This window comes from Podarcis tiliguerta, assembly GCF_965153285.1.
Source record: "Podarcis tiliguerta genome assembly, chromosome: 8".
NCBI lineage: Eukaryota > Metazoa > Chordata > Lepidosauria > Squamata > Lacertidae > Podarcis > Podarcis tiliguerta.
Genome location: NC_139541.1, coordinates 11,862,361 through 11,881,914, shown reverse-complemented (window position 1 = coordinate 11,881,914; position 19,554 = coordinate 11,862,361). Strand labels below are relative to the sequence as shown.

At 49.9% G+C, this 19,554-nt stretch overlaps 1 protein-coding gene across 1 annotated transcript in view; it reads right to left on the bottom strand.

The window, feature by feature from the left end:
- LOC310683704 (protein-arginine deiminase type-3-like) overlaps positions 1-19,554 on the bottom strand; it is a 35,472-nt gene that overhangs the window by 2,027 nt on the left and 13,891 nt on the right. Inside the window, exons 2-15 of the mRNA XM_083454017.1 lie at positions 19,310-19,490; positions 18,643-18,715; positions 17,982-18,043; positions 16,938-17,052; positions 15,840-15,965; positions 14,363-14,544; positions 12,827-12,930; positions 10,774-10,885; positions 9,927-10,034; positions 7,699-7,856; positions 5,178-5,322; positions 3,709-3,802; positions 2,899-2,981; positions 1,443-1,577 (exon numbers count right to left, since the gene is read on the bottom strand). Coding sequence (XP_083310143.1) covers positions 1,443-1,577; positions 2,899-2,981; positions 3,709-3,802; positions 5,178-5,322; positions 7,699-7,856; positions 9,927-10,034; positions 10,774-10,885; positions 12,827-12,930; positions 14,363-14,544; positions 15,840-15,965; positions 16,938-17,052; positions 17,982-18,043; positions 18,643-18,715; positions 19,310-19,490 — 1,678 coding nt within the window. The remainder of the gene's footprint in view (positions 1-1,442; positions 1,578-2,898; positions 2,982-3,708; positions 3,803-5,177; positions 5,323-7,698; positions 7,857-9,926; positions 10,035-10,773; positions 10,886-12,826; positions 12,931-14,362; positions 14,545-15,839; positions 15,966-16,937; positions 17,053-17,981; positions 18,044-18,642; positions 18,716-19,309; positions 19,491-19,554) is intronic.

Genomic DNA, 19,554 nt, shown 5'->3' with positions numbered 1-19,554 from the left:
GATAAGACGCACCTAGGTTTTTTTGGGGGGGGGGGGACAAAAAAAAAATTCTGAATCTCAGAATCCAGAACCACAAGAGAGATCTGGCTTCTGGGATAGCCACTGAAGCCTCTCCCGGGCAATGGGATGAAGGCTCCCCTTGCCCGGAAGTGGCTGTGCACGGGTAAGCTGCCCTCTGTAAAGGTAAAGGTACCCCTGCCCGTACGGGCCAGTCGTGTCCCACTCGGGTTGCATGCTCATCTCGCTCTAGAGGCCGTGAGCCGGCGCCGTCCGAGGACACTTCCGGGTCACGTGGCCAGCGTGACGAAGCTGCAGCTGATGAGCCAGCACCAGCGCAGCAAACGGAAACGCCGTTTACCTTCCCACTATAAAGTGGTACCTATTTATCTACTTGCACTTAAGAGTGCTTTTGAACTGCTAGGTGGGCAGGAGCTGGGGCCGAACGACGGGAGCTCACCCCGCCGCGGGGATTTGCACCGCCGACCATACGATCGGCAATTCCTAGGCACTGAGGTTTTACCCACAGCGACACCCGCGTCCCTCTAAGCTGCCCTCTGTACCTTCCCCCATCTCCCGCAAGAACTACGTGCTTTTTAAAGGGAGCACGGTTCTTGGGCTTTTCTGAGACGTGGGGGGACAGAGCCGCACACACTGTCCCTCCCCCCCCTTCCCGCAAGAGCCGCGGGAAGCCTTCGTCCTGCTGCCCTACAGAGGCTTCGCGGGGGCTATCCAAAAGCCAGAATAGCTAGAGAGAGCGCTGCACAGCGTTCCCTCTAGCTGGTCTAGCTTTGTGTGAAGCCTCCGCAGGGAACGGGGAGCCTTCATCACCGTGTCCTGCGGAGGCTTCTGGGACAGCCCAGGGATGAAGGCGCCCTGTGGAGGCTTTGCACAGCTAAGCCCAAAGCTAGAACAGCAAGACAGAGCGCAGTGCAGCGCTGTGCAGCGCTTCCTCTCCTTGTTCTGGCTTAGCCGCGCAGCCTGCACTCGCTCCATAAAATGCACACACATTTTCCCTTAGGTTTAAGGAGGAAAAAAGTGTGTCTTATAGAGCGAAACATACGGTACCCAAGTAAAGTGTTGACATAAAAAAAAAAAAAATGGGGGTGGGAGACGCTGTCATTTTAAGAGCAGCTCCAGACAGGAATTGGGGGGGAGGCCTACCTTGCACAGCATCAGACCCTTGGATTCATCCAGTTCAAAGATTGCCAGCAACATTTGCAACCCTATTTGTAGATGCTGTACCCAGGACCTCCATGACAAACATTCTCTATAATTGCCCTAACTGCTGCATCTTGCCAACCAGGCCACCCCCTTGCCCCATGGAAGTGTCGGGCACTTGAGGCCACTGGGCCAAATCTGGCCCCTTAGGGAGAAAACCGCATCTGTGGCCAGGGATCTCTGTGGTGGCTCATTACAAAAGGACCTTTTGAGCAGAGCCTTACTATGTCCGGGAAGTAAGCGACGGCTTTGCTGGGGCTGAGAGGAGAGCGAGTGAAGAGCTGGGGGATGTCGATGATGTCCTCCTCTTCCAGTTCCAGCTCCTCTTTGAGGAGGTCTCTGTTCCAGTCAATGCATTTCTAGGAAGTGAGAGAAGATCTGCCTCAGAGAGGAATTCATTGCATCACTACAAGTGAAGGCACAATGCAGTTAAAGATTTGACAGGTGTGTCAATAGAGTCATGCTCCTGGTGGAATTTCCTAACACTGCCACAGATTGCATGGTGTGTGGCCTTGCACATAAACGGTAACTTCTGTTCCTCAGCATACCTCCAATTTTCCAACAGTGGGATCCTTGGCACTTTAGTCCCTACACCAGTTTTTGTGCCTGACTGGCAGCAATGGCTGTCCAGGGTTTCAGATGCCCCACTTGGAGATGCCGTGGGGGAATGAACCTTTGACATCGTACATGCAAGGCAGTTACTCTAAAGGTAAGGTAAAGGTACCCCTGCCCGTACGGGCCAGTCTTGACAGACTCTAGGGTTGTGCGCTCATCTCACTCTAGAGGCTGGGAGCCAGCGCTGTCCGCAGACACTTCCGGGTCACGTGGCCAGCATGACAAGCTGCATCTGGCGAGCCAGCGCAGCACACGGAAACGCCGTTTACCTTCCCGCTGGTAAGCGGTCCCTATTTATCTACTTGCACCTGGGGGTGCTTTCGAACTGCTAGGTTGGCAGGCACTGGGACCAAACGACGGGAGCGCACCCCGCCGCGGGGATTCGAACCGCCAACCATGCGATCGGCAAGTCCTAGGCGCTGAGCTTTTTACCCACAGCGCCACCCGCGTCCCACCCAGGTACTCTACCACTGAGCAATGGTCCTCCTCCTTAGCTTGTCTCTTTTGACCAGACACTGACACTCAGTCCCAAGCATGCAGCCCTTCCTGACTTTCTCAGTTCTACAAGCTTTCCTCGCAACCCCGGGGCTTCATCCTTGTCCCTTCCAGCCTACTTCCTCTTCATCTGCCATTCCCTTTATCACTTCATGGATCTTCATCCCCCACAAAGCCACCCCTGTCTCTAACACCCCATGAACTCATCCCAACTCAAATGACAATTTCCCTTTCCCTTACAGAAGCCCAACTGCAAAGATTCCCTTGCAGCTCGCATGCATCTGTGCCAGGGAACTTCTCTGCCACAAGCACAGGGCAGGGAGCCTGTCGCTGCCTCCCTGTGATCTGCAGATTTCTATTCCAGCACAGAGGAAAGGATCTATATTGTGTAGCGGTTAGGGTGTGGCTCAAGGACCCTGGATGCCAAGATTAAAATCTCCACTCTGCCATGAACCTCACTAGGTGAACATCCGTCAGTCAGACTCGCCATGAATATCATTTAGAAAGTGTCCAGGTTCATAACCAAATGACTATGTGTCATTATCTGGGGGAAAGGGGTGTGACAATTACCTGGTAATACTCATTGATGCTCCTCAAGGATTTGTCAGCCAGGATTGTTGTTATTGAAATTTCTTTGTCATCTTTGCCTAGCCCTGTAATAAGAATCAGGTGGCTGCTTTATTCATGTTATGACTGTTATGTTCCCTACCACCACCCCTTAAATTACTGGTTCAAAATACATGTCCTCAGCTCCATAAAAAGGTAAAGGTAAAGATACCCCTGCCCGTACGGGCCAGTCATGTCTGACTCTAGGGTTGTGCACCCATCTCACTTAAGAGGCCGGGGGCCAGCGCTGTCCGGAGACACTTCCGGATCACGTGGCCAACGTGACGAAGCTGCTCTGGCGAGCCAGCACCAGCGCAGCACATGGAAACGCCATTTACCTTCCCGCTATAAAGCGGTACCTATTTATCTACTTGCACTTAAGGGTGCTTTCGAACTGCTAGGTGGGCAGGAGCTGGGACCGAACGACGGGAGCTCACCCCGCCGCGGGGATTCGAACCGCCGACCATGCGATCGGCAAGCCCTAGGCACTGAGGTTTTACCCACAGCGCCACCCGCGTCCCCCTCAGCTCCATACTGCACTGTAATATTTAGCTCAGATGAGAGCCAGGTAAATAAGACTTGGGGGGCCATATTTGGCCCCCAGGCTTGAGGTTCCCCACCCCTGATTTTGAGCAAAACACAACAACCCCTTGGAGTGAGATGGGGTAGTTCAATTATGAGGTTTAGCTTCTTGGGGGCCTTAATGCAAAGTAAGCAACTTCCTGCCCAGACTTCCTGTCGGCTCCTGCAGAGGAGAAAGGAGAGCCACTTTACCATCAAACATCATGGCATCGCCGTACCCCTCTTGCTCCTTCTCCTTCAGAAGCTTGTAGAAGCGACTGGGGCTGGCCAGAAGCAGGCGGAAACCCTGGAGAGGAACAGAGGGAGTGAAGTGAGACAGGCTGCAAAATGTACTTGCAGCTCAGGGGTAGCCAACATGGTGCCCTCTGGAACGGCAGCTGCCTACCAGCTCCATCGCTATGCAGGCCGAGACCCTACCTGCCCACAGACTGTCTTGCCAGAGCGGTGACCTGGAAATGACAACTAATCCAGAATGCGGCAGCTAGACTGGTGACTGGGAGCGGCCACCAAGACCACACAACACTGGTCCTGAAAAACCCACATTGGCTTCCAAAGTTTCCAAGTACAATTCAGTGTTGGTGCTGACCTTTAAAGCCCTAAATGGCCTCAGCCCAGTATACCTGAAGGAGCGTCTCCACCCCATTGTTCAGCCCAGACACTGAGGTCCAGCTCCGAGGGCCTTCTGGTGGTTCCCTCCCTGCGAGAAGTGAGGTTACAAGGAACCAGGCAGAGGGCCTTCTCGGTAGTGGCGCCCGCCTTGTGGAACACCCTCCCATCAGATGTCAAGGAAATAAACAGCTACCTGACATTTAGAAAACATCTGAAAGCAGCCTTGTATGGGGAAGTTTTTAATGTTTGATGTTTTAGCGTGTTTTTAATATTCTGCTGGGAAATGGCCAGAGTGGCTCGGGAGGCCCAGCCAGTTGGGTGGGGTATAAGTAATAAATTATTATCATCATTATTAACTAAGTTGCCAACAGCTTCTGTTCACTGCCTTTTAGATTGGGTGGGTTTCAAAATATGAGGGAACAAATATCCTCTGAGTAAACAGGCTAAAATGCACTTAAAGGCTGAAAGCAGTGGACAGGGTGTACCTGTCAGGAGCTGGAGTCAGCAATAAAACACCCATTGTCAGGGGCTTTAACTCTTATTCAAAGAAACCCAAACAGTGGTCACAACAACTCTTGCCAGTAGGATTGAAGTAGCCTTCCCACCACTCCCTAACACTCCACTGGGTCCTTCTCAGATTCCTTCGCCTAGGAATCTGAGAATTCCTTCGCCTAGTTTCTCATCTCAGATTCCTTCGCCTAGTTTCTCATTACTCTGATGTTTTTATTTCTCTTCATGTTCTGGGAGACCAAGGGGGAGAGGAGCCAGTCATGGCAGCAGGGGGAGCCTCCCTGGGTTCTTCTGCAGCCAGCCTTATCTCTGTCTCCCATCCCCTCTCCTCTCCCGCCTCTGCGTCTGGACTGCTCTCCGCCACAGCCTCTTCCTGCTCACTAAACCCTGTTGCCCCTTTGGCTTCCGGCACCACCACCTCTCAGTCCGCTTCATCGTCTCCCTCTGACCACTCATCACCCTGCCACCAATCCCCTGGTTCTGAGCCTTCTTCCCTTCTTCAGTTAGTGCCTCGCACCATCCCTCTGCACTCACAGCAGTACCTTCCTGTCAGAGGCTGGGACAAAACACATGAACTCGTCCACATGCCCCACCAGCAGCCAGGCAGAATACAGTTCGATGGGCGATTGTACTTCCTGGGCATAGAGGAAGTCCCGCACGACTTTGACCATCTTGTCCCCGTGAGGCCTAGGAAGTAAAGAGAGGCAGAGTTCACTTAGGCTTGGCATCCATTCCAAAGGCAAGGACTTTGCCACTGCAAAAGTACTACCCAGCCCAATCTCATATCCGCTGGTGCCTGGTCCATCAGGGCACACCAGGTGTTCTCAACAGACTTCTCATCCGCCTGCCTCCTTACAACCAGCCCAGATTTTTAAAAAAGAACATATGATAAAAAGAACCGTTTTATCTTTTTATCATATGTGGTGGTCTTGTAGTAAGGTTGAAGCTTACTGGGAAATGATATACAGTGGTACCTCAGGTTAAGAACTTACCGTATTTTTTGCTCTATAAGACTCACTTTTTCCCTCCTAGGTAAGGGGAAATGTGTGTGCGCCTTATGGAGCGAATGCAGGCTGCGCAGCTATCACAGAAGCCAGAACAGCAAGAGGGATCGCTGCTTTCGCTGCACAGCGATCCCTCTTGCTGTTCTGGCTTCTGGGATTCAGAATGTTTTTTTTTTCTTCTTGTTTTCCTCCTCCAAAAACTAGGTGTGTCTTGTGGTCTGGTGCGTCTTATAGCGTGAAAAATACGGTAATTTGTTCCAGAGGTCCGTTTTTAACCTGAAACTGTTATTAACCTGAAGCACCACTTTAGCTAATAGGGCCTCCTGATGCCGCCGCGCCGCTGCTGCGCGATTTCTGTTCTCATCCTGAAGCAAAGTTCTTAACCCAAGGTAATATTTCTGAGTTAGCGGAGTCTGTAACCTGAAGCATACGTAACCCGAGGTACCACTGTATAATGAATTGAAAAGGATGTTTAAAATAACTTCTGTAAAATAGCAAGAATGTTACTTGCCCCAAAATGGAAAGAAGCAGAAGTCCCAGCAAAGGAAGAATGGATACAAAAAGATGCAGAAATGGCATAACTTACCAGACGAATAAGAAATCAAGATAACTTTTTTTATAAAAGAATGGAAATGGTTTAATGAATATTTACAGATAAACTGTAAGCAGATAAGAACATTGGCAGGGTTATTGTAGTAACCTGCAGTTCCATAGGTAAAGCTAAAGGTACCCCTGCCCGTACGGGCCAGTCTTGACAGACTCTAGGGTTGTGCGCTCATCTCACTCTAGAGACCAGGAGCCAGCGCTGTCCGCAGACACTTCCAGGTCACGTGGCCTGCGTGACAAGCTGCATCTGGTGAGCCAGCGCAACACACGGAACGCCATTTACCTTCCCGCTAGTAAGCGGTCCCTATTTATCTACTTGCACTTAAGGGTGCTTTCGAACTGCTAGGTTGGCAGGCGCTGGGACCGAGCGACGGGAGCGCACCCCGCAGCGGGGATTCGAACCGCCGACCATGCGATCGGCAAGTCCTAGGCGCTGAGGTTTTACCCACAGCGCCACCCGCGTCCCTACAGCTCCATAAGGGTAGATAATTAGATGAGAAAATTAAATGAATTTGGATACGCAGAAGGTATTTAAAAATAAATGTAAGGAATCGCAGAAGGGGGGGAGGAAGTCAAACTTTGAAATGCTAAAACAATTGTAAAATTTATGAAACCTATACCGTATTTTTCGCACCATTGGACGCACCGGACCATAGGACGCACCAGACCATAGAAGGGGGAGAACAGGGAAATTTTTTTTTCTTGTTCTCCCCTTCTAAAACAAGGTGCGTTCAAGGTACATTCACCAGAGCTTGTGGGGCTGGCGGTGGGGGGAAGCGCTGCTTTCCCCCACCGCCAGCCTCAAAGATCCCTGAAGCCTTTGGAGCGCAGCGCCCCGCTGCCCTGCAGAGGCTTTGCGCACAGCCGTCCCCAAGCTAGAGCGGCGAGACGGAGCTCTCCATCTCGCTGTTCTGGCTTGGGAACAGCCTTGCTAGCCTCTGTAGGACAGATCCCTGAAGCCTTTGGAGCGCAGCGCCCCGCTGCCCTTGAGAAGCTTTTCGCGCAGCCATCCCCAAGCTAGAACAGCAAGACGAAGCGCTCCGCAGTGCTCCGTCTTCTTGTTCTGGCCTTGTGCTTAGCGGCGCAGCCTGCATTCACTCTATAGGACGCACACACATTTCCCCTTAATTTTTGGAGGGGAAAATGTGCGTCCTATAGAACGAAAAATATGGTAAATTTGGAAAGTATAAATAAACTTTTTAAAAGAAAACCAGCCCATATTGACCAGCCTAGATTGAGCAATGATATGGCTCAGGATAAAGCAACTTTCTGTGTACCTCCTTCTCCCTTCCCACTGTTGCCTGGGCTAGAGTGAGACATGGGTGAAGAAGCAAGATGAAAGGGAGACGAGGAGGAGGTCCAGAGGCCTCTTGCTTGTGCATGCAAGTCCTTGTCAGATGCTTCACCACGCCAGCGCTTTTTCTCCCCCCCAACACACACGCTCTCCACCTACATGGGTAAGGCGCTCCCGATGATGACCCTCCCCAGGGGGTACTCTTTGCCCCTGACGGTCACTGGAGGGCTCACTTCAAGGTTCCCAAATGAGTCCAAAGTGGAGACGCTGTTGCCTTTGCCTTCCGCCTTCCGGGTCACGTAGCCAAAATCCGGGCCCTGGGGTGGGGAGCAAAGGGCAATAGAATTAGGAGTGCTCTTGGCAATAAGATCTTTGAAAATGACCTCGTGTCCATTGCGTTTGAATTGCAGAAGCTACAGGGTGGAGGGACGCAAAGGGGTGCTCATGTGGGCGATTCGAATTGTGTACAGCCGGCTGCAAAATTCAATTGCCAATAGACAGATCCTGCAGAGTGGATGTCGCAAAGCAAAAAGATGGCTAATACAGATTAGGATAATGATCATGCATGCATGCATCTACCTGCCTACCTACCTAATCATTTTATTAATCGCCTTCTGTGCAATTTTCTCAAGACAATGCACTTGGGAAACAGCAAAAAAACAAAACAAAGTTTAAAAACAAAACAAAACAGCAGATACAATGTCTTCCATGGTGTAATGGTTCTAGGGGTTGCTCGTGCGTAAGTTGCCGTTACTCCTGGCTAGGTTGCCTGGTTGAACCCTTTCTGTCTGGACAGCCCCAAGTTCCGTGGCTGCCTCAGTCGCTGGCAGAATCCGTCAGTGGGCGTTTCTTGAACCTCTTCCAGCATAGAAGCTGCTTGACGCCCAGTCTCCCCCTACTCTGCCTGCATGGAAGTCTTCTGCGCAGGGAGGGTGTGGGCAGCGGAGTACTCGTGCCCTCTCCGCTGGTCTCCGGCGAGGAGTCCTGGAGCCACCTCTCCGATTCCCCCATCTCCCCCCCCCTTCTCCACTGGTGTTACGCTGATTTCCTTCCCCAGCGGATGGGCTACCTCTCTCCCTACTGGGACCCTCTCCGCCATCACTCTGGAGCCTCCTCTCTGCCTCCAGCCCCGATGGCAGTTCCCTGACACATGGTTTCTGGAAAGGGCAGATCCAGTCGGGAGGAAAACTACTCCAGATAAAAGGAGCAGCCACAGTGAAGGTCTGCTCTAAATCACAGCAGAGTGGGCTTCCGAGACCTTTGGAACTCTCAGGAGAGAATATCCTGCAGACCACAGTAATATACCAGTTCTCTAACACATTCAATCATTTTCTCTACCACCCTTCAACCGATGGTTGTAGGGTGGTTTACACAGCATAGAAACAAAAAAACGGACTATGCGGAGATGGCGGAATTGATGGCAAAATTAAGAGAGCCAAAAGACTACATGTTTGTGGAGGTCCCTTTGGGGCTATCCGGGAAAATGTTATAGTCAAATGAAATGGCAGGTGGGACTGGAAATATAAGCAAAGGAATGAGAATGATAAAGGAATGTAAATTAGTATACAGTGGTACCCCGCAAGACGAATGCCTCGGAAGACGAAAAACCCGCTAGACGAAAGGGTTTTTCATTTTCCGAGGTGCTTCGCAAGACGGATTTTCCAAAGGGCTTGCTTCGCTAGACGAAACAGCCCTGCCTCTCCTGTCATGGCGACGGTCGCACGCTCACTTCCCCGCTCCTCCGGCTCCCTCCCACCTTCCGGCCGACCTTCCGACCTTCCGGCTGCCTCACGCCGCTGCCCACCGCCCTCGCGCGCTCCCCTCAGGAGCCCTTGCCGCCAGCAGCCAGTACTGCAGCTGGAGTCGCCTCCTGAGCCCCGCAGCCCTCCAGCAGCCGCATCGCGCGGTGTCCACAAGGTGCGGGTGAGTCAAAGGACCGGCTGCGGCAGCTGCCCTGCTTCTCCCCACCCCTCCCCGCCGTGGTGCTTCGCAAGACGAAAAAACTCGCGGAACGAATTAATTTCGTCTTGCGAGGCACCACTGTATATGTTATAGATTAAGTATTACATTTATGGCAGTGGATAAAGGATTTGAACAGAAACATGGAAGTAAGGATGGGAAGTCAAAATGTTAAGAGAACGTTGTATTGAATCTGAATGGAACTTGTTCAAATTGTATGAAAAACAAAATGTTATATTTTAAAAACCCGCAAAAATGCACAATATAATAACAAACCAGTATAGGGGCAGGCAGACAGGGCTGCAACTGTGGAGCTGCCTTATCACTCAAACCCTTCATGCAGATTGCACTATTGCAGCATTAAAAAAAACAAATTCAAAGGTTCCGATTTGAAGACAAAGTAAGACAAAAGGGAGAGAGGTTCCTACCAGAACAGCCTTAAAGGGGAAGCCATCCAGCTCTCTGTTTCTAGGGGAGTCGAAGACCACGGGAAAGGATTTGTGTGGCGCTTGCGTGTAGCCGATCTCCATCTCATCCTGGTGCCACCAAAGAAAACAGGGAAGAAATAAAGACATGTGTGGAAGAAAGGGGTGAGGAACCCCAAGACCCTCTGGCCCTTGGAATGCTCCCCAGGCTGCACCTGTCACAACCCTGCCTTGCACCTTCCTTGGCTGTTTTTGCCAGGCTGATAAATGGTAAATACATTGAATACTGTATTTTTCACTCTATAGGACGCACCCGACCATAGGACGCACCTTGTTTTAGAGGGGGAGAACAAGAAAAAAAAAAGTCTCCCTCTCTCTGCTCAGCGCCCCTTCAGCGAAGTGGAGGGAGAAATGGAGCCCCTTCCATTTCTCCTCCTGCTTTGCTGAAGGGGCAATGCTCTCCCAGCTTCAGTCTTGCTCTCCCAGCTTCAGAAAAAGGAATCCTAAGCCTTCAGAGCGCAGTGCGAGTTCCCGCTGCACTCCAAAGGCTTCAGGAGGCTATCCCTGAAGCTTGGAGAGCCAGAGGGGTCGGTGCCTTCTCACTCTCCAGGCTTCAGCGAAAGCAACGCAAAGCCTCCGGAGCGCGGAGGGAGCGCTCCCTCTGCGCTTCGGAGGCTTCGCGTTGCTATCGCTGAAGCCAAGGAGCCTGGATTCGCTCCATAGGACGCACACACATTTGCCCTTAATTTTTGGAGGGGAAAAAGTGTGTCCTATAGAGCGAAAAATACGGTAATAGTTTGCTCACACTTCCACCCACCTGCCCCCCCCCCAAACAGACACTCCAACCTACCTGGATCCAGCAGTCACCTCGATTTTCTGCTTCTGGGCAGATAATCAATCTGCAGCCAGCTTTCTTGGACAGCTTGCTGATCTCCACCACGAAATCTGCGTTGCCTTTTATACTGGATGTCAAAAGGCAGAAAAATGGGCATCGATGAACAGCAAAGCAGGAGAAGGAAAGGAAGGCTTCAAAAGAAGATTAGCTACAATGGCTATGTTCTGACTCCACCATCCGAGATTTCTGAATTTCAGTTGCTGGAAATCCCAGGTGGGGAGCATCACTGAAATGCTACTCAGTATTGATCCAGAGTAGATTCCAATGTTTAGTTAGAGTAAAAACTTAAACACGTTGCAGGATTCCCAAAAATAGACCAGAGGCAATTACATTTCATCCAGCAGAGCTTTACTGCTACTGAAGGCAAATGGGCATAATGGTCACAAATCCAATACATTCAGGATTGGCACAGTCCATAAGAAATCCAGTTGCGGCAGGCTTACAATAAGTCTAAAACTTAACACTAAGCATACCACAGTCATACCTCGGAGGTCAAATGGAATCCATTCCGGAAGTCCGTTTGACTTCCAAAACATTCAGAAACCAAGGCACGGCTTCCAGTTCGCTGCAGGAAGCTCTTGCAGCCAATCAGAAGCCATGGAAGCCGCATCGGATGTTCAGCTTCCAAAGAACGTTCACATACCAGAACACTCACTTCCAAGTTTGCGGCGTTCGGAAGCCAAAACTTTTGACTTAAGGCGTTTGGGGATCCAAGGTACGACTATACAGTGGATGCACTATTGCAACCCACAGCATTCGCAATCCGCAGCAGTGGGTCTGCGCATATGCAGGTTGCAATTCTGTGCATGTGCGACTGCCGAAACCCGGAAGTAACCCCATTCCGGTACTTCTGGGTTTCAGCAGTCCGTAACCCAAAAAAAACGCAACCTGAAGCATCTCGGTAACCCGAGATATGACTGTATACAGTGGTACCGCGCAAGACGAATGCCTCGGAAGACGAAAAACTTGCAAGACAAAAGAGTTTTTCGTTTTCTGAGCTGCTTCGCAAGACGGATTTCCCTATGGGCTTGCTTCGCAAGACGAAAACATCTTGCGCCTTTTTTTTTAAACCGCCAATGCATTCCTATGGGAAACCGTCAATACACATTGGTGCTTCGCAAGATGAAAAAATTCACCAGACAAAAAAACTCGCAGAACGAATTAATTTCGTCTTGCGAGGCACCACTGTATACCAAACACAGCACCAGAAGGAAAAGAGATAGAAAGTGAAAGTGAAACCTAGGCTCATTCTGGCCCTATTTTATAGTCAACATGACCTTGACAAAAGAGATAAGAGAACCAGCTTAAGCCAGCTTCTCTCCAGGTATAACCCAGGGGTAGGCAACCTAAGGCCCGTGGGCCGGATGCGGCCCAATCGCCTTCTCAATCTGGCCCGCAGACGGTCTGGGAATCGGCGTGTTTTTACATGAGTAGAATGTGTCCTTTTATTTAAAATGCATCTCTGGGTTATTTGTGGGGCATAGGAATTTGTTCATTTCCCCCAAAAAAATATAGTTCGGCCCACTACATGGTCTGAGGGATGGTGGACCGGCCCATGGCTGAAAAAAGTTGCTGATCCCTGGTATAACCCAAACATCAGGAACATTCTGCTTGTTTCTTTCGCACAGAAGCTTCCAGAACCCTCTTGAATTAAGTAGAATAGGAAAGATTTCTACACATCAGATCAATACTTTCTGCACTAAGAAATGCAAACTGACAGGGAGAGCTGCAGGGCTTCTCTGATGTTCCCAGGCTAGTGATGCTTCGCTTGAACAATGAAGCCTACCTGAGCTCTGGCATTTCTGGTCTTGGACCTCCAGACCTGAGTTCCAGTCTTCCCTCTAATCCTGATTGGTTTTGACCACTGACATGGCTCTCAGTCCCTGCCTCACCTCAGACCACCATCAGTGTTCCATCCCTGACGTGGCACACCTGATCCACAAGTCCTATGTTTGTGTATCTGTGCACTGGGCCACAGTGATGCGCACTTATTTGCAGAAGCTCTCACCTGCAGACGTAAACCGTTATCGGCTGCAAGGTATTGGGGGTCATGATCCACGGAGCGACGCGGAAGACAACAGTGTCGTTAAAAATGGGGGCTTCAGGAAGTGCCTGTAGTGGAGGAGAGCAGAGGCCAGCTGAGAAAGAGGTTGGAAAGAGAGACTCAAACCAGAACTATTCAGGCACATGACAGTCTCAGCTCCAGGAACCAGCATGCCTAATGGTCGGGGGGAAAGGAGAGCTCCAATCCGGCAGCATCCCGAGGAACAGGGATGTCACAGATTTCCCACCCCAACAGTATAAATAGGCAGAGTTGTGATGGAGGCAGGGATGGGCAGCGAAGGCTAGTGATGGTCCAGCTTAGCGAAATCTAGAGGACCAAAACTCCTCCGATGATGAACAGAAGCTATTGCGTCTTATTTTGTACCCAAGAGCAGGCATGGGGAACATTTCTTCCAGCAGGTCAGTCCCAATACCCCACTGTATGGGATCCCACAATCAATAAATTAAATTAAATTAAAATAATGGGCCTTCTGGCAGTTCCCTCACTGCCAGAAGTGAAGCTACAGGGAACCAGGCAGAGGGCCTTCTCGGTAGTGGCACCTGCCTGTGGAATGCTCTCCCATCAGATGTCAAGGAAATAAAAAAACTATCCGACTTTTAAAAAAAATCTGAAGGCAGCCCTTAGGGAAGTTTTTAATCTTTGATGTTTTATCACTCTATCTATCTATCATAATATTCTGTTGGGAGCTGCCCAGAGTGCCTGGGGAAACCCAGCCAGATGGGTGGGGCATAAATAAATCATCATCATCATCATCACACCCCATGGAATTTTCTGCCATGAGACGTGGTGAGGGTTGCCAACTTGGGTTAAATTCCAAGAAGGACAATTGGGAGGATAAAATGCTAGGTCTGAGTGCTTACCAGGACATCATGCTTCATATCTTGAATTTAGCTGCAGAAATATAACATGAGCCCAAGCCCAAATGGGCTGAGATAAGGTCTTGGGCAAGCAGGCAGCAGTTGCATTCTGCTATGGCAGCCAAGACACTGGCCCCTGCATTTTGCCAGCTCATGCAGAGCCCCAAGCTGTGTTTTGGTGAAAAAAAATGAGTAACCATGGGCTTAAAAACAAACAAACCCTACAGTCCTGGTTTTCTCCTAAGACAAGAAAAGGAGGCTACGGTGAGGAAGAAAAGACAAAATAATAGGCTGTTTTATTCTCTGGAGAAATTCAAGGAGGAGATAAGACTGTCAACAGATACTAGTCACAATAGCAATGTTCCACCCGTATCGATGGAGGCAGCAATGCTTCTGAATCGCAGCTGCTGGGAATCCCAAGTGGGGACACCACCGTTCAGGTCCTGCTTGCAGGATTCCCACTGGGGATCTGCTTGGTCACTGCGAGGCTAGAAGGCTGGATTGGATGCCTCCCCCACCCCCGGCCTGATTCAGCTGCAGGCTTCTTTTAATGCCCTTAATTATCCAACACCCCAGTAACCCCTTGCCTTTCTGAGACATTTCCTTTTTTCGCTGCCCGTACCTTGGCAGTGGCCTCTAGCAGAGTGGCGTGGAATGTCACAAGTCCAGAGAAGCCAATGTCAGGAAAGGCCAGCCCTTCCACATAGAAATGGTGCTCCTCTTCGTCGCAGGAAGGTTCCACCACATAGGAGGATTTCCCATGACCCAGGACATGCTTGTGCTGACTGAGTTTCCTTCCTTTCCCTGTAAATCAAACCCGTCATTTCTCATACAAAATCATGTTCCTGTCCCTCATTCATTCATTCATTCATTCGTTTGCTTGCTTGCTTCTGGAAGCAAACTCTTCATTGCTGTCAAATAAACTGGTTTTCATTAACTAAACCCCTGGAACTCACTGCCACATGGCTGGGTTAGCTCAGTCGGTAGAGCACATGACTCTTAATTTGAGGGTCATGGGTTCAAGCCCCACATTGGGCAAAGCTTTCCTGCATTGCAGGGGGTTGGAGTAGATGACCCTCGCGGTCCCTTCCAATTCTATGATGATGATGATGGATTGATTAAAGATTTTCTTGTGTAACAAAAAAGTACATGTTGTATCTCCACTTTCATGCCAAGGGGTTGCGTTCACACATCAGCAAAGGAAATCTGGATTTAGAGTAGGGATGGGGATCATCATATATATATATAAAGTACATTTCAAAATATTCATTTAAACAACCTTAAATCAATGATTTCCCTTCTTCTCATTCCGTGGTTCATTTTGCATACCATAAAAGGTAAAGGGACCCCTGACCATTAGGTCCAGTCGTGGCCGACTCTGGGGTTACGGTGCTCATTTTGCTTTATTGGCCGAGGGAGCCGGTGTACAGCTTCCGGGTCATGTGGCCAGCATGACTAAGCCGCTTCTGGCGAACCAGAGCAGCTCACGGAAACGCCGTTCACCTTCCCGCTGGAGCGGTACCTATTTATCTACTTGCACTTTGACGTGCTTTCGAACTGCTAGGTTGGCAGGAGCAGGGACCCACAATGGGAGCTCACCCCGTCGCGGGGATTCGAACTGGCGACCTTCTGATCAGCAAGTCCTAGGCTTTGTGGTTTAACCCACAGTGCCACCCGCGTCCCTTTTGCATACCATACATCCCTGCATATTTTACATGAACCAAACCATTCAGTAATCCATTGTTACAGCCATCAAAACTTCTTTACACTGTTGAATTTATCTTGGGGAACATCTGTGGCTCTCCAGATGTTGCTGGACTCCAGCTGCCATCTGGCCCAGCATGGCTAGTGGTCAGAGAAAATGACAGCTCTGATGAAACAGCCTCTGGGGAAGTCACAGGTTCCCTATCTCTACATTAAAAGAAGCCAGAACTGTGAAGGGGGCAGCTAGGGACAGTGAAGGCAAGTGATGGTCTAGTTCGGAGATGTGAAACTTGCAACCTTTCCAGATGTTCCTGGACTCCAACTCCCAGAGCCAATCTGAGACATTTTGGCACCTGAGATGAACCACCGCTGCTTGAGAACCCCACAACACTTACCCTGAGCATGGAAGACTCCCACTTTGTCGGCGTCCGATGCTGAGACATGGAGGACCAGCTGGTGATCCTCAAAAATGTCCTCAGGCCCACGTGTTGTCAGGATCATCAGCGACATATCCCTGCGGTCTGGAGAGAAAAGCAGGGAAACTGACTGTAGCTCAGTAGTAAAGCTCAGAGCTGAATGGAGTTTAAATCAACCACCTTTATTCAGAGCTGGGGTAGCTCAGCCAGTAGAGCAGGAGACTTGCAGTTTCAGGGTTGTGGGTTCAAGCTCCACGTTGGGCAAAAGAGCCCAGCAAAAAATACCCTTTCCAACTCTACAAATTCTAAGAACAATGAGGACGAGATTCTTACTTTAATTTAGGGGAAGGATTAGTGTTCAAAACTCCCATTGTTCTAGGCGCATTTTTGCGACAGGGAGTTTCATTAGCGCAAGCAGTTTCTTAGCTCTGGGTGTAGTAAGATTTCAGATTGAAACTGCAGAGTGGAAAGAAAGGAGGACATTTTTCTGCCTCCCCACTTCTAGCCACTCTCTGAAGACTGGAGAAGAGACCCTCTTAAGAATATTAGGGAGGTGGGCAGGGGAAGGACTAGACCATGTGAAAAATGAACATAAGATTTTAGCTGTTCATTCATCTTTGTATTGTTATTTAAAAAAGCACGCCTAGACAGTCCACTGTTGCGCCCATAACCTAGGTTTAAGGTGCTGTTTAGCTCCTAGTTTTCATCTCTCAGTTTCTAACACATGATTGATGAGTGCAAAATCTCCCAGCTTTCAACAGAATATTAAAATACTATAATCTATTAAACAATAAAAGCTTCCCTAAACAGGGCTGCCTTCAGATGTCTTCTAAAAGTCTGGTAGTTGTTTTCCTCTTTGACATCCAGTGGGAGGGTGTTCTACAGGGCAGGTGCCACTACCGAGGAGGCCCTCTGCCTGTAACTTCCCTGTAACTTGGCTTCTCACAGCGAGGGAACCACCAGAAGGCCCTCGGCACTGGACCTCAGTGTCCGGGCAGAACAATGGGGGTGGAGACGCTCCTTCAGGTATACTGGACTGAAGCCGTTTAGGTAGCCTTGGATCTGTAAGTTACTGACCTATAAACGATAGCAGCTTCTTGTCCTCATTGTCCATTTTATCTTGAGGTTCGTCCCTGTCGCAATTGACCAAGAGGATGGCTCCTTTGCCTTCGGGTCCCCACGTCCAGTTTTTCTGCAGGGACAAAAAACATCAACCACAAGGCTTAGACCCACCACAAATATGTGGGACCCAACAGTGGCGTCGCAACAGGGGTGCGGTGTGTGTGTGTGTGTGGTGCCCCCTGGATGCCAGGTCTGGGGGGGGTGACAAGAAGGCACCCCACAGGGGCTCACCCCGCTGCGGCGGTGCGAGCAGCCATCGTGCCACCACAGTTGCATGTGGAGGATCCTCCGTTCACAGCTTCAGCCGTGAGCAGAGGATCCCGGCACTGACGGCAAACCACTATGTACAGCGCATGTGTGGTGTTGCTACATACGGCACATGTGTTGTACGTAACAATGCCACACATGCGCCCTAAGTAGCAATGCCCTGTCCCGGGTGTCACAACATCTTCGTTCGCCCCTGGGACCCAATACAGTGGTATCTTGGGATACGAACGGGATCCGTTCCGGAGCCCCGTTCGCATCCTGAAGTAAACGTAACACGCCTGTGTGCATCTGCGTGGGACACGTTTTGCCGCTTCCGCGCATGCGCATGACGTCGTTTTGAGTTTCTGCACATGTGCAAGTGGGAAAACCCGGAAGTAACGTGCTCCATTACTTCCGGATCGCCGCGGAGCGCAACCCGAAAATACTTAACTTGAAGCTACTTTAACCTGAGGTTTGACTGTACTTGTATCTCTCAACTACAGAAGGAACAGCTTGGTTTTAAGGCAGGGTTGTGAAGGGACCTAAGGCCCAGGGTCAAAATGCACCCCGCCATGGGATTTCTCTCCAGCACTAGGCCATGCCCCCTCTCCACAGGCTCCACCCCCCTCCTTGCTGAAAGGCTCTTGGGTTTCTTGCCTTGAAGGGCCCTTCAGGTGGAAAAGCAGCCTTTGCTTTTTGGATATAAATAAACACACCCAATATGCCCGGACTCCCCTATCCCTCCTTCCTGACCTTATTCTTGGCTCTCCTCTGCACAGTTCCTGAACGGTTCGTGTCGGCATCCAGGGAGATTTCTGCAGCATGGGGGGGGGGGTGGAGAGAAGGAGGGGAAACATAAGAAAATTGGCATGTGGGATCCCCAAACTGCCTGGCAAGAAGATGGCTTGCTGGTGCCAGGATGTCTGTGTTACCAAATACTGGAGCATAGCCATCAACGGCCCTCTCCTCCACGAATCTGTCAAATCTTTTAAAGTCATTTAGGCTGGTGTTCGTCACTGCCTCATGTGGGAATGAGTTCCATAGTTTAACTTCATGCAGCTGATGAAGCGAACTGTTGTCCATTTTCTATCATAATGAAGTTGTTTGTCTTTAAAGTGCTAGTCCTCTGGAAGTAGGTCTTGGTGGTATTAACTATGATTAATAGTGAATAGCTATGCCATGAAAGGTGCTTGAATTAACTGCATGAGCCTGGAACTCATTGTCCAGTTCACCCATATGAGACCTGACCATCAACAAAAGCCAAGGAAAAATAGACAATTTGCTTGTGTTGTTTTCCCCCTATGCACCCAGATTTCTCTCTCTCTCTCTCTCTCTCTCTCTCTCTCTCTCTCTCTCTCTCTCTCACATACACACACACACACAAATTCTATTTTCTATACAGTTCCTGTCTTACCCACACAGGTGAGGTGGAGCAGAGCTTTTGCCATTGGTGTCCTCCCGTTGTCCTTGTAGTATGAAATTCTGACCTGCCAAGATATTTCAGCAAATGGAGTATTTATTATTATTTTGCATTTAGTATTAATAATTAATACCCTACCCATCTGGCTGGGTTTCCCCAGCCGCTCTGGGCGGCTCCCAACAGAATATTAAAAACATGATAAAACACCAAACATTAAAAACATCCTTATACAGGGGCTGCCTTCAGATGTCTTCTAAAAGTCAGATAGTTTTTTTTATTTCCTTGGCATCTGATGGGAGGGCATTCCACAGGGTGGGTGCCACCACCAAGAAGGCCCTCTGCCTGGTTCCCTGTACCCTCACTTCTCGCAGTGAGGGAACTGCCAGAAGGCCCTCAGCACTGGACCTCAGTGTCCCAGCTGAACGATGGAGGTGGAGACGCTCCTTCAAGTATACTGAAGGACAACAGAAGTGATTTTAGATGCACTTTATCACCTCTTCCTCACCTTTTCTCAAAGTTAAAAAGTCCTGAATGTGGCAACCTTTTCTTACAGGGAAGCTGCTCCAATGATAGCTATTGTTATGCCGGCGCACCTTTTCCGAATCAGGTCAAGCTCTTTCCTTTCCCCCTCTGCTCCATCAAAGCCATTGGAGTTTCTCACCTTGTCCTCGTTGACTTCAGCGCTTGGCTGGTCCATCGTGACCACCACCTCGACTTTACAATCAAGGGGCCATTTGGGCACACAAGAGGGGATCTTCAAAACCTCCCCATTGTGGATAATATAGAGGTTCACCCCAGATGTTCCCCAGACATCAAAGGCTGTAGCGCCACTTGGGGCCGCCCTGAACGAGAGAGAGAGAGAGAATAATTCACAGCACCCATTCCATTTAATCATTTACATCTTGC